This window comes from Ochotona curzoniae, unplaced genomic scaffold (genome assembly GCF_017591425.1).
Source record: "Ochotona curzoniae isolate NIBS_2020 unplaced genomic scaffold, NIBS_Ocur_1.0 contig_1274, whole genome shotgun sequence".
NCBI classification, from domain to species: domain Eukaryota; kingdom Metazoa; phylum Chordata; class Mammalia; order Lagomorpha; family Ochotonidae; genus Ochotona; species Ochotona curzoniae.
In genome coordinates this window covers 7,965,974-7,990,962 of record NW_024465023.1, presented here as the reverse complement: position 1 = coordinate 7,990,962, position 24,989 = coordinate 7,965,974, and the positions used below count along the sequence as shown (strand labels likewise).

Sequence of the window (24,989 nt, the reverse complement as noted above, 5' to 3'; positions counted from 1 at the left end):
ATTCCCCAGGTTCCCCTACCAGGCTTATTTCCAGGAGTGGGTGCTGCTACCCAGATTGACATGGCCGACTCCCAGTTCTGGCAGTCACCAGCAGGTACTGCAGCCACACCCAACTGGCCTACACCTATTCCAGCTCTTATAGACAGGTACTACAGCCTAGTCCAGCCTGACCCACACCCAGACCCAACTGTCATGTGAACTGATGGGTGATGTGGTCTAGCGTGTCCTGTCCCATCCCATATCCATCCTTGCTCTCTTGATCACCAGTGGGTGCTAGAACCCAGCCCAACCTGGCCCACCCTCAGACCCAGCCCACAAGCATCTGACAGGTGCCACAGTCTTCCTTGCTCAGCCTAGTCTTCCCATAGTCTCTGCTCTCATGTTCACCAGTGGAAGCTGCAGTCCAGCAGGGGAGTCCCCAGAGTTCTACTAGGCCTGTTACCAGCCCCAGATCTTGCACATGCTGATAGGTGTTTTGACTCAGCCTGGGCTGGCCCACTTACAGTCTCATCTCCCACTGGCGGGTATTACAACCTAGCCCAGCCAAGTATAGCCCACACACTGTCCCTGCTCTCCTGCGTGCAAGTGGGTACTGAGGCCTGCCCCAGATCCGGCCCACACAAATGTTGAGTACTACAGACTTGCCTGATCTGGTCTGCTGCCAGCCCCAGCTCTTGTGCTTCCCAGCAGGAGCTGTGGCCTAGTAGGGGAGTTTCTCAAGTTCCCCTACCAAGCCTGTGCCCTGCCCTGGATCTCATGTGTATCAGTGGGGGCAGCAGGCATGCTTGGCAAGGCATGCCTCAGTCCTGGCCCTTGTATGTGCTGGTGGGTATTTTAGCCTGGCCCGACCTGGCCTCCTCCCAGCCCCAGCTCCTGTGATTGTCAGGTGTGTTCCTGTCAGGTGAGTTCTTTGGTCCAGCCTAGCTATGCCCATCACCACCTCCAGCTCAGCTCGCACAATTCAGTCCCACAGAGACAAACCCACAGTTCCCCTACACAATCTTCCCCCAGAGTTGGTTCTCTCATGTTCTGGTAGGTGTTGAGGCCTAGTCTGACGTAGCCCACCTCCTGCTCTGACACTCTCCAGTAGGTACTGTGGGCTAGCCCAGCCAAACATGCCCTCTAGTGCCAGCTTTTGTGTGTGCCAGTGGGCAGCAGGTGATGCTATTTAGCTCATTCCAGGTCTCCCACAAGGGATGGTGCCTTGGCCTGATCCAGACATGCCCTCTGATTTCTCCGTCAAAACTACTCAATCTTAGCTCCCTTGCCTACCTGTAAGTACAGTGGCCTGGTCCATGGAAGCTGCTAGAAGTTATTCCTTTCCTATCAAACATGTGCTCAATCTTTCCCACTCCAGTATTCTCAGACCCCTTTCCTTGAGCAATCTACTGTACCTTCCCACCACCACAGCCCTTGTCTGAGGTGGCATGTCCCAGCTCAGAGTTCCTCACCTTTCCCCATTATCTTTTTAAAAAGGATATTATTTTTATTTAAAAAAAATAAAAATTAAAAAAGAAGAATAAGCAACTTTGCAGGCACTGCTATAGTTAACACAAATTTGACATGAACTAGATCCGGGATACCTGCCAGCTACAGGTTGCTTTTCTCCCAGAAGTGTAACACTTGCCTAGGTACAGGGTAACCTAGGCAGTTGACCTAGAGCTAGGACTAGGTGTATTCTTATCAGGCAACTTTCTCCCACTGCTGAGATTTTTAAGTCTTAAGTGCAACTTGGCTTTCTCTGTAGTTTTGTCTTGGCTTATAATTTGATTTCCTGTTTCCTATACTTGTTTTCTTTAGTTCTTCAAGCAAGAGTGTCACTGTTTCTTTTCCGTGGTGATAATAAGCTCGGGCAACACATTTCCTCAGTGCTGCCTTGGCAACATCCTGTCGAGCTCCTCTCATAAACTCAAGTCTTGCCAAGATTTCCTTCTGCCTCATCCTCCCTGCTGCCTTGCCAAAGAGCTATCAGTGCTCCACTGCCTGAGGATTTTTGATATTTTGTTCAATCTGGGATTTTCCCCCCTGTTAATTCATATTTCTTTTAAAAATGCCTTCAAATATTTCTCTTATTGACTGTTGGGATCCTGGAGGAGGCAAAACCTTCTGTGTACACCTCAGTCTAGTGCCAGTCCTACAGCAAAGGTTGCAGGCAATTTCTGTTAGCAGTTTTCTTTTGAAATGGAGGGCTGATGGCAGAGAGACTGAGAAATGTCCAGACATAGCTAGCTAGCTGTGCTGGCTGCCCGAGATCTGTTTTCTGCTTTCCCTGCCCCTGTTGTCCCTTCCCTACTAACATGTCAGGCTTTCAGCTCAGCAGAAGGCCTTGTTCATGTGCAGCTGTTGGCACTGAGCATGACCACATCCCTGTTAGGGATGTCTGGGATCATTTCATTTTAGAGAGGTCAAAGATCACTGTCTCACCCGCAGGAATAAGCCCTCAGGGCTCCTGAGCCCCCGCAGATCCTAGGCAGGGTCCTTGGGGCCCGGAGCATTCCTTTCTCTGCTGGAGTCTGTCAGTTAGCTCTGGCAAAAATCAAGCTTCCTCACCTCACATTTACCTCATCACACAAACTTGCCGGAGCAATGAGGGAGAAGAAATTTGTTCTTCTAATCCCCAAATGTCAGAACTTGAAGGGCCCTGTGAGACCATCTCGCTCCACCTCCCTCATTTAAGAGAACATATCATTTCCTTTGCTGTATTTCCATGTTCCAAGGAATCCCCAAGGCCGCCCATAATAAGAATCATGAGCAAGGTAGGAGCCAAGTTCATTAAGGAGTAAACTATGCGATCCAGCTGCGTGCATAGAAGACTAAGTCATTAGAAATGCGGCCTTGGCCTGGGGATTGGTTTACGAAGGATTTTCTTCAAGGGCAGAGAGAAGGATCTGCCATGGCTCAACTCCAGAGTTTTTTTGTGTGTTGGCTTGAGTGTGGGGGTGGGAGGAGAGGGGGTTGCGGAGGCTGGAATAGGTTTCCTTAGCTTTCAGCTGCACTGAGAAGTTTTTAAAGTTTGACTTCAAAAGGGCTTGCTTCTACTTCTGACTGATCTGGATGCTACAGGCCAGTTGACAAAACTTGTTTCTGTGCCTCTTACTTCTTCCCCAAACTGCCTCTCTAGGCTCCCTGCTGTCAGGATGTGGCTGGCAGTTCTGAACTGGGTCAAAAACACAGGCTCCACATTGTATGAGCACTGTTCCTGACCAGCATGGCTTTCTCCATATGCTTGTACTTGGGGCAAGATTCACCCTGCACCAAACATTCCTCTGGGTTAGCCTCTAAGCAGTGGGAGGGTGATTTTTAGCAACATCCTACAGATGAAAAGAACAATCCCTGGTGGTAGCATTGTGGTGTTGTGAGTTAGGCTGCTGCCTGCAACACCATCATGTCCTGTAAGGGCTAGTTGGAGTTCCACTGCTTCACATCTGTTCCAGCTCCCTGTTAATATGCCTGGGAAAGCAGCTGATGATCCAAGAGCTTGGGCTCCTCCTGTCCACATGGAACATCTGGATTGAGACCACTTGGATGTGAATCAGCAGATAGAAGATGTCTTTCTCTGTGTCAGTCGTTGTGTCTTGTCATTCTCCCTTGCAAGTGTGTAGAGTTTTTCAAAAACAAGGAATAAAAGGCAGAAAGACCGAGGGAAAGAGAACCTCTTATAAGGTCTTTCCCTCCCATAATGTCCTAGTTAGTAGGCGGCCAAGCTGAAATGAGGCCCTAGAACTGAGCCCAGGTTTCCCAGGCCTGTGGCAGGGTCCTAAGTCCTTGAACCATCACCTGCTGCCTACCACAGGATATGAACAGGAAACTGGAATTGGAAAAAGAACCTGGACCTGAACCCCAGCTCTACAAGGTAAGATGCGGGCATAATAGGAAATATCTGACCACCTGTCTCATGCCCAGCATGACCAGCACACAGCTGTGTTTTAAAACCTGATTTTTGAGGGCCAGTGTTATGGCACCATAGCTTGGTAAGGTCAGCCTCCCATATGAGCACCAGATTCTTCTCTGTCCCATTTCTGATCCAACTTGTTAATGCCCCTGGGGCAAACAGGGCAAGATGGCTTGAGTGCTTGAGTCCCTGACACTCATGTGGGAGACCTATATGAAGCGCAAGGCTCCTGACTTCAGCCTTGTGCAGTCTCAGCCATTGTGATTATTTGGAGAGTGAACCAGTGGATGAGAGAGGTCTCTCCTGCTCACTATAATTCTGTTTCAAATGAATAAATCTTAAGCATAGAATAAATGTAATAGTACTGGAAATTTAAAAACACATACTTTTGTTTATCTCACAGGTAGACAGGCAGAAACAGAGGAGTTCTGCTTACTCAGTTCCCAAACACCAGCAGTATCCATCCCTAGCTGCTGCCGTCATTTCAGTTGACGACTCAGCAGATGGATGATCTCTTTTTTCCTCTCACTTTGTAGCTTTCAAATAAGTCTTTTAAAAGAATTTTAAGGGCCTGGTATAGTATCCTAGTGGCTAAAATCCTCACCTTGCATGTGCCGGGATCCCATATGGGTGCTGGTTCATGTCCTGGTAGCCCAGCTTCCCATCCAGCTCCCTGCTTGTGGCCTGTGGAAGCAGTTGAGGACGGCCCAAAGCCTTGGGACCCTGCACCCGCATGGGAGACCTGAAGTAGCTTCTGGCTCCTGGCTTCAGATTGCCCAAGCTCTGGCTGTTGTGACCACTTGGGGAGTGAAACAACAGATGCAAGATCTCGCTCTCTGTCTCTCCACCTCTCTGTGCAGCTGACTTTCCAATCAAAATGAATAAAACACTTTAAAAAAAGAATTTTAAAGGTCTGGAGGACTGCCTGATGCTATGTGATTAGTAAAAAAATGTCTTTTAAAATGTTAAAGATTTATTTAGGGCCCAGCACAGTGGCACAGTGGTTGGGGTCCTCGCCTTGCACGCCCGGGGTCCCATATGGGCACCGGTTCTAATCCCGGCGGCCCCTCTTCCCATCCAGCTCCCTGCCTGTGGCCTGGGAAAGCAGTAGAGGACAGCCCAAGGCTTTGGGACCCTGCACCCGCGTGGGAGACCTGTAGGAGGCTCCTGGCTTCAGATCGGCATAGCATCGACCGTTGCGGCTCACTTGGGGAGTGAATCATTGGACGGAAGATCTTCCTCTCTGTATATCCGTCTTTCCAATAAAAATAAATCTTTTAAAAAAAGATTTATTTAACATAATGACATATAGAGAGGGAAACAGAGATGGGGGGGAGGGAGGGAGGAGAGGGAGAGAATGATAGAGATCTCTTATCTGCTGAATCACTCCTTAAATGACTGCAATGGCTAGGACTCGGTCAGGCCAAGATGCCTAGGATTCTTTTTGTGTCTCCCATGGGGTGTCAGGGTTCCCAAAAAACTTGTCCTACCACCTGCTGCTTTTTCAAGTGCATTACTAGCAACGTGTTAAGTCAGACACAACTCTTCTGGTGATCAGATATGGAATACTAATATCACAAATGGCAGCTTAACCCAGTGTGCCACCAAGCTCATCCCAAGAAGGGAAGCTTTATCTATTGATTCCAGAACCCATGCTTGCTCTAAAAAGTGTCATGGCATGCCACAAGAGGAAACAGAAAACTGGATAGACAGGGGTCCATGTAAATGAAACCACTATCTTGATCTGATTTGCAATGAATTCTGGCATCAAGCTTGACTTTTGGGAAGCACAGAAGAAAACTAGCAACGTGGTGCTAGTCCTAAAGGGGCACTGATACTCACCAGAACTTACCTCTGCGTAGCTTTGTGTTCTGTTCTTGCAACATTTTTCTTCAGACTGGCAGAAGGTAAGGAAATCGCACTAAATGAAGTGGTTTAGGTGGTGTTTAGTCATGTGCGGTGAACATTGGTGTGTGTGTGTGTGTGTGTGTATGTGTGCGGCCAGATTTGGTGCTGTCCACTTCAACTTTGTGTTGGCCTAAGCTATCTAATAGGCACACTCTTTACAATGACTCAGAAAGTTGTATCGTTGTGATTACAAAATGAATGATCAAATTAGGTGTGGATTTTGAGGAGAAACAGGGAAGCTGCAAGTAGCTGATCTATAGACTGTGGTTATTTTGGACAATCCAGACTGTTTAGAAACTTGGACAAAGGAGTCTATCACTGTATCTTGGGTGGTTAGACCGTAACTCATGATGAGTTCTTGACACCTGTTTGCTACTCAATCATTAGTCCTAGGAATTGGATCCATTTCCCTCTTATGAATGAAGTCAGTCTGACAAAGAGTGGATGCGATATTTTTTTTAATTCATTTTTTGCCCAGCTTGTTGGATACCCTGAATTTGCACAGGGAGACTGCTCAAATGTGCTGGGAAATATTCACCAGCCTGATGTTAAGGGTGTTCCAGCTGGGTTGGAATGCTGCTGGGTGGTGGTGGTGGGGGGGGGTAAGGTGAGAGGAGTCAAGACATGTCGTTAGCTCACAGGTTAGCAAGCAGCCAATCTAACAGTTGCTTTCTAGCCATGTTACCCACGGCTTTGTCCAGCTGACGTTCTTTGGCGAACTTCATGACCTCCTGGAGAAGATCTCCCACACTGTAGCCCTTCTCCGCTGCCTTAGCTGAGACTTCAGGAAGCTGTGAAGAGATTGAATCAGTTTGAATCACCAAGTACTTTCTAGAAGAAAGGTCTGCTAGACCAACTGAATGCTTCCCCCAACTCCCCTTCTCTTCTTCCCTGCCACCGCCTTCCTACTCACAATTCTAGGATTAAAATGTGCAGTCATCACTGGAAGTGGACTGTAAGTACAGGTCTGCCTTCTTCCCTCTGCTCTTTTCAACCAACCCTCTCTTCCCTAGAGCCTTGGTGAATTGCTTACCTTCTCCAGTTGTCCATCATCATCGCCCATGAAGTAGAGCATTGGCACATTATACTGGGAGGCGGCAATCCACTGCAAGACAGCCTGTAGCTGCTTCTGCAAGCTGCTGGTAGAAGACTGATTATTGACGATTACTTCTGGCCTCTGGGAGTCTTGGTATTTCTGTGACATGCCACCGATGTGACTACAACGAGAGCCAAAATTGGAATTGCTACTCGAGCCTGCTTGTTCTTCCAGTTCAGCCAGAGCGGCTCCATTGTTGCTGTACTTGGCCATGATAAGGCACAACTTCATCACAGATTCTACCAGTTGATCTATAAAGTGGCGGTTCACTTGCTTCACGCCACTCATGAAGTCCGGGTCTTGATTGTCCATGCTCTGATCTTCTTCACCTCTGTCAGCTCTCTTGGACATGCAGCTTAATTTGCTTGCTTTGGTCTTGCTGTCATTTTCATATTCATCACCATTTATGGAGCTTTCACTAAGCAGCCTTTGAATCAGCGATAGGACAATGCTTGACATGTCCAATTTTGGGCAGTCCAGCTGCTGACTGTCTTTGGAAGATACTGATGGTCCAAGACCTCCACGAGATTCCAGATGTTTCATTGAAAGTGATTTGGAACTTTGACCGTTTCCAGACTTTTCGTAATGGGCAGTTTGAGTCAGATAAGTAGTACCAGGACCCTCCTCTTCATATGAATCTTTGCCTTTGGCTTGCTGGGTCAAATGATACTGGATCAACATAAGGGCAGAAACAATCAGATCCTTAGCCAGTGAATCTGTGGAAGGACTGAGTTGTTGAGTTTTCTCGTCTTTACTAGTGCATGTTTTGCTAGGCATCTTGCCCTGATTTCCTTGCTTTTGATTCCACATAGTTAGACTCTCTTTGAGGATGTGTTCACCAACCTTTTCAGCACTGGTCAGTGCTTTGTCCTGGTCTGCTTTCATTTTGCCTTTGTCTTTCCCCTTCACTTCGGCTTTCATGGCGGAGAATTCGAGACTCTGATTCTTGGATTTTAGATCGTGGGATCCAGCTTTCAATGTTGCGTAAGACAGACTCTGAGATTTAGTCTCCTTTTTCTCTCCAAGAAGGGCACTGACTAAGCGTTTCAGCATGGCTTCCATAATATCAGCAGCATTTTGTCTTCCATGGTTAAACAGATTCCTTTTGACAGCTGAGACGAAGTCGGAGTCCGTCATGAGGACACCGGTGATGTTATGCAGGTTCTTCATACAGGAATCAATCAGATCAGACACGATTTCCTTGGTGTGTTTTAATAGCACCCTTTTCAGGACCACACAGGCTGGAATTGGCTTTCCTGAACTATGCATCTTTAAGGTTTTCATAACAGAGACCATCATATCAGATGCTAATTGATTGGCATAAACCATGAGCCCCTTACTTAAGGAATCTGCAAAATCTTTGCTATCTCTTTGGCATAGTTGTTTATCTGAACTCCTGGTCCTGTTAGTCAGCTCACTATACAGAAAAGTTTTGCGGCCACCGTCCCTGCTGTCGTCACCAGTACTACGCATTTCAGATGATGTCATTTCTACAGCATCGTGGGCCAGTTCAGAAGCAATCTTGCTCACAGCACTGCGAGGACTATTCTTCCCTTTTTCCCCAGAAGGAGAATAGATGGATTGATGGAAACATTTGCTTCCGCCTTCCAACTTCTCCTTGATTTCTTTACGGGCCATTTGGATTACCAGGGAAGACAGTCGGTTGACGTAGTAGGAGAGGTCATCCATAGAGCACTCTGTTTCAGATGAGGCAACTGACCTTTGGGTGCTTGAAGACTTGGCTATAGGACTTGAAGGACTTTGGTTGTTGTTAGTATTTTTGGATGCGGTCAATTCTAGATGTGTGGTTTGAGAACTGTTGCCTGTACAATCTATGTTTAGTTGATCAGCATAGACACTGTAGCCATTTGCAGTGGATGATCCAGGTTGTTCATTTCCTATATCTCCTACTTTGTGTTTACAACTTGAGGCTGAGGGGCTCAGTGCATGTTGGAAACCCAAGGCATATTTTTGGAGGTCATTAAGAAGCCAATTAATAACACTTATGGAGTCGGAGGGAGTTTGTTTGAACAGGCATACGGATCCCTCCGTCTGGAAAAAAAAAATCATCTGTCAGGGTCATGATCTCTATGGTCATTGTGGTTTGATCAGGGCTGTGTGTCTTAGTGTATGAATGTTTATGTGTTATATGCAAGACTAAGAGGATGGATGTTTGTATATGTGTCCCCATATCTGTATGCCTTTGTAGATCTTTGCATGTGTGTGAGTCCTTGTGTAAGAATAGGTCAATGTACTCAGGTTTGTTACAACTATTTTGTGTGTCCAAATATGAGTTAGAGTGTCTCTGAATGCAAATGAGCAAGTGTCAACAAGTGTTCTACCTATGTCTATAACTCATAATTTATGAATTTATATAAAGTAATCCATATATTAGTGATCTGTGTAATTTCTACATGCTTAATCGGATAGCAACTTATATTTTATCAATACTTGACAATGTGTCAGTGTTGCAGAGTCTGGCATTTGAGTATGTGTAAGTATCTGAGTGTGTCACAGCATTTGTATCAATGTGTGCTTTAAAGCACACAACCCACTGTGTCAATGGCTGTGTATCACTTGATGTTAAGTTTGTGTGTGTATATGTTAGCATGATTGTGTGACCATGTATATCCTATACATACTTATATTTAAGTGTGTATGTCAAAACATGAGCCTGTGTAGTCACTGTGGCTTGATGGATGCCATGTGCTAGTGTTATGAGTAGTGTTTATTCATTATGTGCATAAATGTAGAAATGGGCATTTATATGTCATACATGCAGACATGTCACTACATCTGACACTGTGTGTCTATATCTACATATGTGGGACCACTTTAAGAAATAGATTTGTTACACCAATTTTGTGTGTCAAAATGTCAGAGTGTCTCTTAAAATAGATGAGGAAATGTGAACAAATCAATGTTCATTCTATTATAATTTATTGATTTCTTTAAAGGATAATTCCACATACTAGTGATTGTATAATGACTGTGCATGGTGAATTGGGTATGATTTTGTGCTATATCAATGCTTTACAATGTATATGTTAGTGTTGCACTAATCTGGCGTATTGTCTTTGTGGCAGTATGTGATTCTAGGCATACAAACAAGTGTATCAACAACTGTCACTTGGTGTAAGTTTGTGTGTATGTCAGCATGTTCATGTATGATGTGTATACTAAAACATGAGTCTATGTGGTCACTGTGGTTTGATCAATACTATATGTATTAGTGTTCCTGTAACTGTAATAATGTATGATTCAAAGTGTACAAACATATGTGCCATTGACTATGTGTCAGTTGGTAAAAGTTTGAATGTGTGTATGTTAGCATGATTGTGTATTACATGCATACACATTCATATGTATGTATATGTATGCATGCTACAACCTGTATGTCTATGATCACTGTGGTTTGAATAAGGTTGTGTGTATTAGTGTATCAGTATACGTGCATGAATGTGGGGATGCATGTTTGCATTTGTAACATATGGTCATGGTTTGCTTCTGACACTGTGTGCCTTTGTAGCTGTGTTGTGAGAGTCCTTGTGTAAGAGTAGGTCAATGTATAGGTTTCTTTAATTTTGTGTGTCCAAATATAAATGAGAGTGTCTGAGTGTAAATGATCAAGTGTCAATAAGTAATTGATGAATGTATATGCCCTAACTCATTTATGAATTTATGTTAAAGAGTAAATCCTTATATTAGTCATTGTGTAATGACTGTGCATGTTTAATTAGCTAGAATGTGTGTTTTGTTAATGCTTGACAATGCATTTGAGCATGTCTGAGTTGGATGTGTCATTGCATTTATATCAACGTATGTATGATTCAAGGTGTCAAGTGTGTTAATGATCATGTGTCAATTGGTAAAGTTTGCATATAGGTATGTTAGCAGTATTGTGTTTGACCATGCAAGTTTTTTCATAGTGATGTATACTATAAGCGTATATGCCAACATCTATGTTTTCAAGGTGACTGTGATTTGATCAAGACTGTGTGTGTTAGTGTTATGTGTGTTTACACATGTGTGTGAATGTGAGGATAGGTGTTTGCATGTTATACCTGTAGACATGTTTCTGCATCTGATACTGTGTGCCTTGTAAATCTTTGCACATGTGTAAGTCTTTGTATAAGAATAGGTCAATGTACTCAGGTTTGTTACAACTCTTTTGTGTGTCCAAACATAAGAGTGTCTCTGCGTGTAAATGAGCAAGTGTCAATAAGTAATCAGCTATAAATTATGTGTATAAATTCAATTAGTGATTGTGTAATGACTGCATATTTAATTTGGTATGGATTTATATTCTATCAGTGCATGTCAAACGTGTATCAGTGTTGCTCAGTCTGGCATTTGAGCATGTGTGAGAGTATCTGAATGGGTGTGTCACTGTATTTGTATCACTGTGGGAGTCAAGGCCTACACATCTGTGTATCAGTGATTACACTGTTACTTGATGTCTCTGTGTGTGTATGTTAGCATAATTGTGTGACGATGTTATGTCTTTGCATAGGTATGTATATTTAAGTGTGTATGCTGAAAGATGAGTGTGTAGTCACTGTGGTTTGATGAATGTGTATGTATTTATGTGTGTATTTATGTATTGTGTACGTGAATGTGGAGATAGGTGTTTATGTGTGATGCCTGTGGACCTGTCACCACATCTGACTCTGTGCATATGTTTTTTTTTTACATATATACCTCTCCTTGTTTAAGACTAGGTCAATGTGTTTAAACCTGTTACATCAATGTCATGTATTTATCAGTATCTCATGTAGCCAGGCATGTTTTTGCCATTGCTTATAGAAATTATTTTTAAATGTAGTAAATGTGCACTAATTGTGTCATTTTGTATAAACTGATGGTATGTGCACATGCTTGTGACAGTCCATTTTGGAATATGTGTCATACATACGGTTTTTCTTTCCCTTCTTCCGTTGCTTCAACCCCTCTCTTTTCACTGAGGTCATGAAATGGTCAGCTTTTTGCAAATAGGTTTAAGTTGCAGTCAAGGAGATCTGGGTTTTGTGTGGTAAATATGGGTTGCTTTTTTTTTTTTTTTAATAAACACCAAAACTAAAATGGAGTCAGCTACCCCTGACTAAACCCCAAACTCTTTGGGGGAATGCTGTGAACCTGTTTTTTCCCTCCTTGGGTGACTGTTGTCACTCTGAAATGGGGCCTGAAATGATACTTTTGTAATAAACTAGGAGCCCAGAGACATAAAAAGAAATATTTGACTCCTTTGCACTAATGCCAAATGTCTTGTGCCTACAACAGGAACTCCAGGCTTGTAAGAATGTGAGAGTGAATTGTTGTGTGCTCCAATTCCCTCTCCAAACAGGAAACCTGATATATTCTGGGATACTTAACACAAAAACAAAAGGATTCTGTATGCAACGGTGGCATGAAATCCCAATTGTTTCTAATTTGGAATGACCCAAACATCTGGGTAATCTCTTAGAGTATCCAGAGTTAAGACTAGGCACCCAAATTGGTAGTTACTATGAATTTTCTGTTCCTTATTCTTTGTTGGATGTTGGCAATGAGTACCGCACAAGTCCACTCTAAATCAGCAAGGAACATTGCTTAGAATGTTGCTTGTGAGGCTACATCTTTGACAAAGAGGAGAAACGTTCCTTTGGAGTGGGTACATGAGACTAGAAAAGAGTATTCTGAATTTCTTTGATTAATGAATGTCACCATTAGGCATCAGTGTATTGCACTTCCTGTGGCCTCAACTTAGCCTTGTGTTCTTTATATTGTTGTAGTGTTGAAATTGATGGGAATGCTTGACAATAGGTTTCTTGCTGTGTCTGGACCAGAGTCATTGGACTTTGTGTTGGACTTAGGAATCAGAAGTGGTGGAACCTCACGTGTTAACTATACCTTGGACTGTTCTTGTTTCTCAGTGTCTTTGATCACGATGATTTCTTTCTCTTCTAGGCGGTCCAGGTTTAACTCGCTTTCTGAGGTGGAACCAGTAGCATCCTATGGAATCCAAGGGCCATATTCTTAGGAATAGTTGCTTTTGGAGACTTCTCCATGCTGCTCCTTCCACCCACCCAACCCATCACTTCAAATCATGAATGTCATGGTTCTTGTTACTCTTTGGCTTCCTGCAGGAGAAGTAGTAGGCTTGTAATGCTAATTTGCCTCTGAAGACAGACAAAAGTTTCTTCCAGAAACTGCTATTTCTCCTGCAGAAGGTGCTCACAAAGTCATCAAGAGCCATGTAGAACCATACTGATTTCATCATCACCTGTTTGGAGAGCTTGGCTTTTTTTTTTGGGAGGGGGGAACTTTTCTGACATGCTATCTGCCATGCTTTGATTCTTTCAGTCTTATTAGAAACTTCTAAATAAGTTCTAAAATGAGACTCGGAATTTAGAGTGATGGTAAAATCACAGGGATCCCAGGTCATGGGGATGATGATTTCCACCTGAATTGTCTCTGCTTTCCTGTCCTACACCACATCTTTTCCCTTTATTTGTACTTGACTCATAATCCATCTCAGTAGTTTCCCATCCACTGCAGCTCTGAGCTGCAAATACGTACCTTGCCCTCTTTGTCTTCAACGTTCAGAGTGGACACATCCACGAAGCATATCTGCATCAAATTAGGAGCATGAGTTTAGAAAGACTAAAGTGAAGGCTCTCTTTGAGATGGCAATACACTTACCTTATGACATCCTTGTGAAGACTAACTTGGATAGTACATGTGAAAGGAGCTTTATGAATGGTATGAAACATAGAAAGTCCTCAATGAATGTTAACCTTGTGAATATTGTTAGACAGACTATATACTATATCCCTAAATAAGAACAGCAATCTGCCATAAGCTCAACTTGTGTTAACTGAGAAAACTGAGAAGTAGCTTGTCCAACTGCACAAGTTCAAAGGTAGAGCTTGTATCAGAACTAGATTTCCTTTGCTTCAGGTTAAGGACATTTTCTACTACATCAGTTTTCTGAAAATGTTGCATGTAAAGGGTTTCAGGTGATACATGACTAAACATTAGTGTTTGATATATGTGTTTTATTAGAACCTCAAACCTGTAAAATTATGGACAATACTTCCTAAGATGACAAATTTTTAAAATGTAAGTTAATTTTAAAAACATTGTATTAAGTGTATAATTGCATGAGAACACGGAGCTGGTAAGAACTAGGAAATACTAGGCAAATCCATTGAAGTAACAGTATGAAGGCATAACAGTATGAAGTGGTTGAAGTATTTCTTCCTCCAAGGGATCCTGGGATAACTTGCTGGTGGAGAGGCAATGTTATTATCACTTAACATGTCTTATGCAATAGGCACTGGCTACCAAGCAGCCACTTCTCTGCCCCACCCATGGCTCTGCCAGGTGCCCCTCCCACCTCTTACATCACTTCCACCTTGTCCCGCCCATGGCTCTGCCAGGTGCCCCTCCCACCTCTTACATCACTTCCACCTTGTCCCGCCCATGGCTCTGCCAGGTGCCCCGCCCACCTCTTACATCACTTCCACCTTGTCCCGCCCATGGCTCTGCCAGGTGCCCCCCCCCACCTCTTACATCACTTCCACCTTGTCCCGCCCATGGCTCTGCCAGGTGCCCGCCCACCTCTTACATCACTTCCACCTTGTCCCGCCCATGGCTCTGCCAGATGCCCCGCCCACCTCTTACATCACTTCCCATCCTGCCCCACCCTGATGGAATGGCCCCTTTGTGACGTAGGTGTGCCCACCCACCTGCAAGTTGCTTGAAGTCAAGTATTGCTTGCCATTCATTAGCTTATGTGGGCTCTAGAATATCTATACCCATGTGTCAATACATTTCTACTGCATTGATAGTTGCTTTACATCTTACCACTTTCCGATGCTGATCTTGTTGTCCCTTTGGGCTGTAAAGATCAACCTTGCACACGCCCCTGCGGCTGTGTAACCAGTCAATATCATCAGACATCTAAAAAGAGTCAGAAAACAAGTTACAAATGGTTACATATGGGTTTGAGAAATGAGACTAGCTTGTATATGACTCTCTGGAAGGATCCTGAAACCCACCTTTTCACTCTTTCACTTTTTACCCCCTCTTCTACCCCATCCCCTCCTCCCCATCCCACTCCTCCCCCTCCCTCCTCTAACCCCCTCCTTCCTCTGGCCCCTCCCTCTTCTAGCCCCTCCCCTCCCATCCCTCCCCTAGCCCCTCCCCTCTCACTCCCCTCCCTTAGCCCCTCCCTTCTCTCTCCCCTCCCCTAGCCCCTCCCTTCTGACTCCCCCTCCCTCCCCTAGCCCCTCCCCTCCCCTAGCCCCTCCCTTCTGACTCCCCCTCCCTCCCCTAGCCCCTCCCTTCTGACTCCCTCTCCCTCCCCAGCCCCTCCCTCCCTCCCCTAGCCCCTCCCTTCTGACTCCCCCTCCCTCCCCTAGCCCCTCCCTTCCCCCTCCCCTCCCCTAGCCCCTCCCTTCTGACTCCCCCTCCCTCCACAGCCCCTCCCTTCTGACTCCCCCTCCCTTCCCTAGCCCCTCCCTTCCAACTCCTCCTCCCTCTCCTAGCCCCTCCCCTCGGACTCCCCCTCCCTCCCCTCCGACTCCCCCTCCCTTCCCTAGCCCCTCCCTTTGACTTCCCCTCTCTCCTCTAGCCCCTCCTCTCTTCACCCCTCCCTGTTTTGGCCCCTTCCCTCCCCTTACCAGTCTCTTCTCCCTCCTCCCCCTCCCCTTCCTCCTCTTTCCCTCCTCCCTCTCTTCCTCCCCTTTCCTACATTTTGGTAAGTTATCCTCTATTGACTATTCTTTCACATAGTATTACCTTCCTACCCATCACCTTACCATTCTGGCCCCCAAATGGGCTTTCCACTCAAGAACGTGTACAAAACCTTGAAAAAAAAGTTATAGAAAAACAATTCCTATGCTCTCAAAGGGGGAGATTCTTTGTTTCAAAGAAATACAGAACACAAACCTAGGAAAGAGAGGAGGAGGCATAGAAGTCCCTCGTGTGATCTGGGTATATAGCCTCAGTTCAAATCCTAAAAAAACTTTTAAAAAGTTTTTATATATATTATATATATATGAACTCATTACCTTGTAGTGAAGTTGGTTTCAACGTTGGGCCACCCAGAAAGGAGCTATGCCCCGTTAGATGGAACAGGGCAGTGCCAAGTTTTTGGGCACCTGCAGCTGGCTGCCACCCTGGTCAGCTGTTGGAGCAGACTGACTGGCCAGGCCTTTGGCTCCTGGCTCTACCACTGGGGTATGACAGCATAATTTGCTGAGTCACAATGCCCAGTGCTACATCAGACTGGCCAAGGGCGTGGCTCTCTGGCAAGCTCAGTAAGCTCTTCCCTTCAAAGTCTATCACTTGTCTGCTTTAGGACATGTTTTTTTTGGGGGGGGGTTGGAGATTAAGAGGGGACATATATTTAATGTTTTCTCCAGTTCACAACCTCCAATGTCTCCATTCCATTTCTTGTTAGATTTCCAGATCAACCTAGGGATAATCTTTACCTGATTGACAGAGGCCTGTAGTACTCCCAAACAGAAGTCCCCCAGTCTCTGAGAGTCTTAAGTGCTCATTTTCATTATTTAAACCTAATTATTTTTAAATCTCCCAATAAAAAATCAGAGTCATGTGGCAAGAGATCTTTATGTTTGTGTAGAAACTGAGCAATGTTGATAAAGACTTTTCTGGGCCCTGTGCTCCCAAACTATGAAACAGAAACTGGAGGCTGCCTTCACAGCTTCTGTAGCCTCACCTCACCACTAAGACAGCCCTAAAAGCCAGTCCAAAGGAAGGGGGAGGATACTTTACCTTCTTAGAATCAGGATACGTGATCGTGAAGGACATTTGAATGATGTTAGTTGCCAAGTTGGATGCTGAGGTGACCCTGGTAGTCTGCTTCAAGGTGGTACTTCTTGACTCAACCCTCCATACCCTTTTAAAGGCCAATTGCTCATTGGGGCAGGAATATATAGCTTAGGGCTCAGCTGTTTCTATGGAGAACAGTGACAGAACAAAGTCAGGGTCTTTGTTCTTAGGTTTTTGAGCTGTCATTGGTTTAGCTAGTTCTGATCATCAAGAAGCATGACTAGTTCAGAAAAAGGTTGAGCCAATTGGTAGAATCAGCCTTTCACAGACTCCTAAACCATGAAAAGGTTCAAGTACCATTCAGTCCCTTTGACTCCAGCCAGTGTTAAATTGGTGGTTATAGTGTTTTTAGACGATTACCCATTACACTTCCAGTTGCTTTCTGTTTAGACTAAGTTTGAAGCATTCATTTACAACCCAATGGATATCACTGTGTCCAAGTCTTCTCTCTTCCCCACACTGCCCTGTCCTTTTCCTACATGTCTCCATTTTAACCTCATACGTGTGAATAAATACATCTGAATTAATAGTTAATCAAGCTGACCATCTAAGTAATAGTTTCATATACTTTATAATACAGATTTATTTATTGGGGCTGGCATCGTGGACAGCAACAAGCTGACACCCCATATGAGTGCAGGTTCAAGTCCTGGTCCTGCCACTTCATATTCATCTCCCCCCCTCAACCCCCCCCCCCATGAGCCTGGGAAAGTACCACAAGAATCCCAGAGTATTTGAGTCCCTGACATCCAGGAATGGAGTTCCTCACTCCTGGCTTCAGTCCCTCTGACTCTCACCCTCTCCTGAAAGGTAGAGCTACCCAGGACAGGGAAGGACATGGAAGACAGAGGGAGAGAAGGAGGGATAGGAGGAAGGGGGGAATAAGAGAGAGAGGGAGTGAGGGAGTAAGGGAAGAGTGGGAAGGAGGGGGAGAAGGAAGGAGGGAAGGATGGCAGTGAGGGAATGAGCAGGAGAGGGAGTAAGGGAGGGAAGGAGTGAAGGGAAAGATGGAAGGAGAGAAGGAAGGAGGGAATAAGTGGAGAGAGGGAAAGAAGTGAGTAAGGGAGGGAGTGAAGGCATTGAGGTAATGAGGCAAAGAGGGAAGGAAGGAATGAGGGGAGAGAAGGAAGGAGTGAGGGAAGGATGGAATGAAGAGAAAGGGGGAATGAGGGTAGTGAAGGAAGAAGGAGAGGGAAGGAAGGAGAGAATAAGGGGGGAAGAAGGATGAGAGGCAGGAGTAAGGGAAGGAGGAAGTAGATGAGTGGGGAAAAGGAGTGAAGTGAGAGTGGGAAGGAGAGGGAGGAAAGGAGTGAGTGAGAGGAGAGAGGGAAGGAGGGTGGAGATGAAGGAGGAAGTGAGGGAAGTAGGGAGTGAAGGGAGAGAGGGAAGGAGGGTGTGAGGAGAGAGAAGGAAGATAGAATGAGGGGAGAAAAGGAAGGAGAGAAGGAGTGTAATAGGAAGAGGGAAGAAGGCAGTGAGAGGAAATGTGGGAATAAGGGAGCAAGGGGATGAGAGGGAAGGTAGAAAGGAGGGAGTAAGAGAAGGAGGGAGTGAGGGGAGAAAGAGAAGGAAGGAGAGAGGGAAGAAGGGAGTGAGGGGGAGAAGGAATGTGGGAAGAAGGGAGTGAGGAGGGAATGTGGGAAAGAGGGAGTGGGGGAAGGAGAAAGTGAGGGGAAGGGAAGGAAAGAGGGAGTGAGGGCAGTAAGGGAATGAGGGAGCAGGGAGCGAGGAAAGGAGGAGAAGGAATGTAAGAGGAGGGAGAGAGGGAGGGAGTGGGAGAGTGAGAAGAGTGAGGTGAGAGTGGGAAGAAGGAGAGGGAAGGAAGAGGAGATGAAGGAGGAAGTGAGGGAAGTAGGGAGTGGAGAGAGAGGGAATTTAGGGGAGAGGAAAGGTGGGAAAGATGGAGTGAAGGAAGGGAGGAAAAGGGGGAATGAGAGAGGAGGGAGAGAGAAGGAGGAACTGAGAAAGATGGAGTGAGGGGAGAGAAGGAAGGAGTGAGTGAGGGAAGGAGATAGTGAAAGGAGAGTGAAATGGTGAGTAAGCAGAGGAAGGAGGGAAAGAGGATAGAATGTGAAGCAGGGAAGGAAGGAGTGAAGAGAGAGAGGGAAGGAGAAAGTGAGGGAAGGAGTGACTGAGGGGAGGGATAGAAGGAGGGGGTAAGGGGAGGGATGGAAGGAGAGTGAGGTGAAGAGTGAAGGGGCATGAGGGAAGGAGGGAGTGAGGGCTGTGAGGAAATGAGGGGAGAATGAAGAGAATGAGAGAGATGCAAGAAGGGGGAGAGGGAAGAGAGTCAAGAAGGGAATAAGGGAAGTGGGGAGTGATGGGAGAGGAAGGTGGGAGTGAGTGGAGAGAGACAAGGATGGGGAGAGGGGAGAGAGAAAGGAGCGAATGAGGGAAGGATGGAGCAAGTGAATGAAGGAGTCAGGAGAGAGGGAGTGGGGGACAGAGGGAAAGGAGTTATAGAAGGAGCGAATGAAGGGACAGGGAAGTGGAGAGTGAGATGAGCAAGGGAAAGAGTAGGACAGGCAATGTGGGAAGGAGTGGGATTCCAGAGGGAAGAAAGGGGAGAGGGAAGAAGGGAGTGAGGAAAGGAGGGAATAGGGAAATGTGGGAGAGTGGGACTGAGGGCACCAGGGAGGTAGGGGAGAGAGGGAAGGGAGTAGGGCAGAGATGGAATGGGGGAGGAGGAGAGAGGGAGTGAGGGGAGAAGGGAGTGATGGCAGTGAAGGAATGAGGGGAGAAAGGGAAGAACAGAGGGAGGGAAGAGATGCGAGGGGGAGAAGGGAAAGAGTGAAGGAGGAAATGAGGGAAGCAGGGAGTAATTGGAGAGAGAGAAAAAGGGAGTTAGGGGACAAAGGGAAGGAGGGAGAGAGAGAAGGAGAGAGAGGGGGAGAGAGGGATGGAGAGAGGGGAGCAGGAGAAGGGGAAGAGGCAAGGAGGGAATGAGAGAAGGGGAGAGTGAGGGGAGAGAGGGAAGGAGGAGTAAGGGGAGAGGGAAGGAGGAGTGAGGGAGAGGGAAGGAGGGAGTGAGGGAGAGGGAAGGGGGAGTGAGGGAGAGGGAAGGGGGAGTGAGGGAGAGGGAAGGGGGAGTGAGGGAGAGGGAAGGAGGGAGTGAGGGAGAGGGAAGGGGGAGTGAGGGAGAGGGAAGGGGGAGTGAGGGAGAGGGAAGGGGGAGTGAGGGAGAGGGAAGGAGGGAGTGAGGGAGAGGGAAGGGGGAGTGAGGGAGAGGGAAGGGGGAGTGAGGGAGAGGGAAGGGGGAGTGAGGGAGAGGGAAGGGGGAGTGAGGGAGAGGGAAGGAGGGAGTGAGGGAGAGGGAAGGGGGAGTGAGGGAGAGGGAAGGGGGAGTGAGGGAGAGGGAAGGGGGAGTGAGGGAGAGGGAAGGAGGGAGTGAGGGAGAGGGAAGGGGGAGTGAGGGAGAGGGAAGGAGGAGTGAGGGAGAGCGAAGGGGGAGTGAGGGAGAGGGAAGGGGGAGTGAGGGAGAGGGAAGGGGGAGTGAGGGAGAGGGAAGGGGGAGTGAGGGAGAGGGAAAGGGGAGTGGGGGGAGAGGGAAGGAGGGAGTGAGGGAGAGGGAAGGGGGAGTGAGGGAGAGGGAAAGGGGAGTGGGGGGAGAGAGGTGAGAGAGGGAAGGAGGGAGTGAGGGAGAGGGAAGGGGGAGTGAGGGAGAGGGAAGGAGGAGTGAGGGAGAGCGAAGGGGGAGTGAGGGAGAGCGAAGGGGGAGTGAGGGAGAGGGAAGGGGGAGTGAGGGAGAGGGAAAGGGGAGTGGGGGAGAGGGAAGGAGGGAGTGAGGGAGAGCGAAGGGGGAGTGAGGGAGAGGGAAAGGGGAGTGGGGGGAGAGAGGGGAGAGAGGGAAGGAGGGAGTGAGGGAGAGGGAAGGGGGAGTGAGGGAGAGGGAAGGAGGAGTGAGGGAGAGGGAAGGAGGGAGTGAGGGAGAGGGGATGTGTGAAGGAGGGAGTGAGGGAGAGGGAAGGAGGAGTGAGGGAGGCGAAGGGGGAGTGAGGGAGAGGGAAAGGGGAGTGGGGGGAGAGAGGTGAGAGAGGGAAGGAGGGAGTGAGGGAGAGGGAAGGGGGAGTGAGGGAGAGGGAAGGGGGAGTGAGGGAGAGGGAAGGAGGGAGTGAGGGGGAGGGGATGTGTGAAGGAGGGAGTGAGGGGAGGGAGTGTGTGAAGGAGGGAGTGAGGGGAGAGGCAGAGGAGGTGTGAGGGAATGAGGGGAAAGAGAAGGAAGGCTCAGAATAATGGTGGAAATGAGAGCGGTGGTAGAGTGGGAAGGAGGGGAGGGTGAAGGAGGCAGTCAGGGGAGAGAGGGAAAAAGTGAGTGAGCGGATATAGGAAAGGAGGGATTGTGGGAAAGAGGTAGTGAGGGAACAAGGGAGTGAGGGAATCATGGACTGAGGGAAGCATGGAGTGAAGGGAGTAGGGTGTGAGGGGAGGAATGGAGACAGGGAAGGAGGGGGTGAGGGAAGGAGATAAAGAGGGTGTGAGTGGACAGAGGGAAGAAGGGAGTGATGCGAGTGGGGGATGGTCAGAGGGAAGACTTCTCTGATGAGAGAGAGGAAATGAGGGGGAGGGGGAAGAAGGGGTTGATAGGCCTAGCCAGGTTAAACCCAAAATTTCACCTGACAGGAATACACCTCACATTTATAGGAGCTGGGACTGGGAGGAGGCGGAGGGGACACCAGGCTGAAGTACCTACCACAGATGCAAGGGCCAAGACTGAGGGCATACCATGCCAAGCATGCCTGCTGCCCCTACTGATAAGCATGAAATCCAGGGCACAAAGCAGATCTGGTAGGAGGACTTGAGGCTTACTACTAGGCCACAGTTCCTGCTAGGGAGCTCAAGAGCTGAGAGCTAGGCCCGTCACCCATCTCCCTGTCTACACAGGCAACAGCTACATTCCCATAGACGTGAGACCATAATTCCCCTACAGATTCTCTCCCCAGATCTGGCTCTCTGTTGTTCTGGTGTGTGCAGTGGCCCAGACTGATGTGACTTACAGCTACTCCTTGCACTTGACAGTTGGTGCCACAGCCTAGCCTGTCCTGTCCCACACCTATTCTGGCTCCTATGAAGGCCAGCAAGTATGGCAGCCTAGACTAACATTGCCTACCCCCAGACCAGCCTGCCCCTAAGCCCAGCTCCCATGCTCACGAGTGGAAGCAGCAGCCCAGCAATGGAGTCCCTGAAGTTCCCCTACCAGGCCTGCTCCCAGCCCTGGTTCTTTGCCAACAGGTGCTGCAGCCTGCATCACCCAGGCATGACCTCAGTCCCAGCTCTTGGTTACAACACCCTATCCCACACTGGCTCATGCCCATTCCTCATATGAACTGGTGGGTATTGCAGTCCAAGCTGGCCTGGCCTGCACCCTGCCCTGACTCACTCGTGGCAGTATGTGCTGTGGACTGATCTTGCCCAGCCTGCCCCCATATCCAGTTCACACATATTTGAATAGGTGCTGCAGCCCAGCCTGGTTTAGCCTGTTCCCCGTTTGGGCTCTTGCACTCAGCAGTGGGAGCTGCTATGCAGACTGGCATGTCTAGCCCTGAGTCCTGGCACTTACTGCCAGGTACCGCAGCCCAGCCCAACTAGTCTGCACCCATTGTAGCTCTTACTGATGGGTTCTACAGCCTAACCCACAGACATTCTGGCTCTTGTGGGCACCAGAAGGTGTTGGAGCCTAGCCTATTCTGGCCTTCCCATAGACCCAGCCCAGAAGCTTGTTTATAAATGCTGCAGCCCTGCCCAGCCTGGTCTGCCTGCAGCCCCAACTCTTCACAGTGACTAGTGGGAACTGCAGCCCAGCAGGGCTATACCCAGAGTTCTCCTACCAGGCCCGTTCCCAGCCCTGGGTCTTGTGGGTGATTGCAGGTGCTAACATGTGGCAAGACCCTCTCACAGTCCCAGATGTTGCTGGTGGGTGTGGTAGCCTAGCCCAGCCTACATTTGCTTTTTGGAATGCCAGTGGCTGCTGAGACCTGGTCCATCCAAGCCTATCCCTAGACCTAACCCACACAACTTTTGAGGAGTGCTACAGACTTGCTTGGCTTGGCACATCCCCAGCCCTAGCTCATGTGTTCCCCAGTGGGAACTAGTAGGGGAGTTTTCCTTTGAGGCATGCTCCCAGCCCCAAGTCTGACACATGCAGGTGGGTGCAGTGTCCTTGCTTGGTATGGTCTGCTTTCAGACCAGGTCCTTGCATGTGCTTGTGGATGCTGCTGCCTGGCCCTGCTGGCCTCCTTCCAGCCCCAGCTTCTGTCAGGTGGGTTCCTCTCAGGTGAATTCTTTGGTCCAGCCTGGCTTGGCCTGTTACTACTTCCAGCTCTCTGTGTAAACTGACGGGTGTGTCAGTCCCACAGAGGCAAGCCCAAAATCCCCCTACAGAATCTGCCCCAGATCCAGTTCTCTTCTGTATTGGTGAGTGCTGTGTCCCAGTCCGACGTGGCTCATTCCCTGCTCTGACACTCCTGGGTGGCATACTCTGACACACTGTGGCCTAGCAGGGCCAGGCTTGCTCCCTAGCCCTGGCTTTCTCATGTGTGTGTGGATGGTAGGCAATGCTCTTCATTCCAGCCCAGGTCTCCCGTGTGGGCAGGAATCTTGGCCTGACCAGGACATGCCCTCTGGTATCCACCCTCTAATCTACTCTGTCTCAGCTTCTTTGCCTACTTGTGAGTGCAGCGGATGGTTGGTGGAAAACTCCAGAAGTCTCTACCTAGGGCTGGGGTGTTTTGTCCTGGCCCAGTATTTCCCTACTTCTCTAGTTATCTTTTAAAAAGAAGGAAAGGAAAAATATAAGAATAAGAAGAATAAGCAACTATGTTGGCACACTGGTATAGTTAGCCCAAATTTGGCATTAACTAGGCTCAGAATGCCCGCCAGCTATTGGCTGCTTTTCTCCTGGCAGTGTGATATTTGCCTAGGTACAAGGCAACCTAGGCAGTTGCCTATAGCTGGGGCTAGAGATTCCTTTTGACAGCCTTGTTCTCATAAAAACATTGTAAGCAGGATGGACTCATTATTCTAGTGACATGGACTTGGCTGTTAGAAACCATGTTAATGTTTGCATCTGTTAGTGTGTAGGGCCTGGTAGGCCAAATCTTTGATGCTGAAGGTGGCAGTCCTTACAAAGCCAAGGTTGAAGCCTAGTGGAGTATAGGGTGCCAAGGGACCTGGTTAAAATTTGGTCAAGGACAGTCTGTCATTTATGATCAGCAAAATTCTACAGGGCAGCATCTGTTTTCCATATACCACCTTTCTGTCAAGGGAAAATGTGTGATGATTAAAGACAAAGTTGAGGCTCCTGTGTCTGCCTTATCTCTGTGGATTAAACAGCAAAGAAATAGTGTTACGGCCAGCAGCACGAGTAACGGGGGGTTCAGCGAGGGTCCTGAGGGATTGAGGCACCGAACGGAGACAGGAATGGTGCCGTAAGACACTAAAAAAAGAAAGAGAGATGGAGAAAGCAAGCAAGCTATATGTCTCCCATCTGAGAAAGGAGCAGCCATGATCTGGGCCTGGACAATGTCTTACCAAATCCTCAAATGACAAAGAGGGAACTGTCATGGGTGATTAGGGTGCTGTCTATGGTACCCCAATCCTGTCATCTTGGAGGCCGAGTAAGAGCAGACTTTGGATGTGAAATCGATGATGAAAATGTAAGGAAAGGATCAGCAGATAAGTTTCAGTCACAGGCCACACTTATCTACTGCCTCTTCCTTCTCACTGAAGGAAGAACTGGGAGCAGGGCAATCAGGGAGAAGGGATGTTCTTCAAAAGGTGAAAAGAAGTGTGAATTGTCTGCTCTTGGTTTTGCCTTTAAATGCCAAAGGCAGAGCTATTAAACACAGAAGAAGCCTCAGCATGCTTTTCCCTAGCCACCACCACCATCATCACCCAGTTTTCTAAACTTCTTTATTCTCCCCAGTTTGCATTTATTTTCAGTTTGCATTTAGTTTAGGGAAAAAGTTATTAAGATAACAACAACAACAAAAAATGGTCCCCGCGTCTACAATACAATAATGATGAATAATAGCAAAAAGAAATGCAACGAATTATCGGTGTTCACAAAATCACAGCCTGCTTGTACGCCCTGCTGGGTATCTTGCCAATTCAGATTTAGCCTGCTTGATTTAGATTCTGTGGTGATATTGTGATCAACTGAAAAATGTGTAGCAAAGCCACTGATTATCAGGCCTCATTCGCTGTCAGTCAATACATTTGGGAATGCCACTTCTTTTCGTCCTGAATTAGGCTCCA

General features: G+C 47.5%; 1 protein-coding gene across 1 annotated transcript; it reads right to left on the bottom strand.

The window, feature by feature from the left end:
• Window positions 1–6,249: 6,249 nt before the first annotated feature.
• AKAP4 (A-kinase anchoring protein 4) lies at window positions 6,250–16,083 on the bottom strand. The gene is made up of 6 exons (XM_041001576.1): window positions 15,953–16,083; window positions 14,745–14,840; window positions 13,455–13,505; window positions 12,786–12,887; window positions 6,834–8,948; window positions 6,250–6,591 (listed from the first exon to the last, which is right to left on the bottom strand). The coding sequence occupies exons 2-6, from the start codon at window positions 14,838–14,840 to the stop codon at window positions 6,436–6,438; spliced, it is 2,520 nt and encodes an 839-aa protein (XP_040857510.1). The 5' UTR covers window positions 15,953–16,083; the 3' UTR covers window positions 6,250–6,435.
• Window positions 16,084–24,989: the final 8,906 nt, after the last annotated feature.

What these genes read in the sequence shown, in the direction of transcription:
- AKAP4 (XM_041001576.1), bottom strand. Translation starts at nt 14,840, where the DNA reads ATGTCTGATGATATTGACTGGTTACACAGCCGCAGGGGCGTGTGCAAG. An exon ending in AAGATCAGCATCGGAAAGTG is followed by an intron (nt 13,506 to 14,744) that starts GTAAGATGTAAA and finishes AATTTGATGCAG; the next exon opens with ATATGCTTCGTGGATGTGTC. An exon ending in AGAAACAAGAACAGTCCAAG is followed by an intron (nt 8,949 to 12,785) that starts GTATAGTTAACA and finishes TTTTTTTTCCAG; the next exon opens with ACGGAGGGATCCGTATGCCT.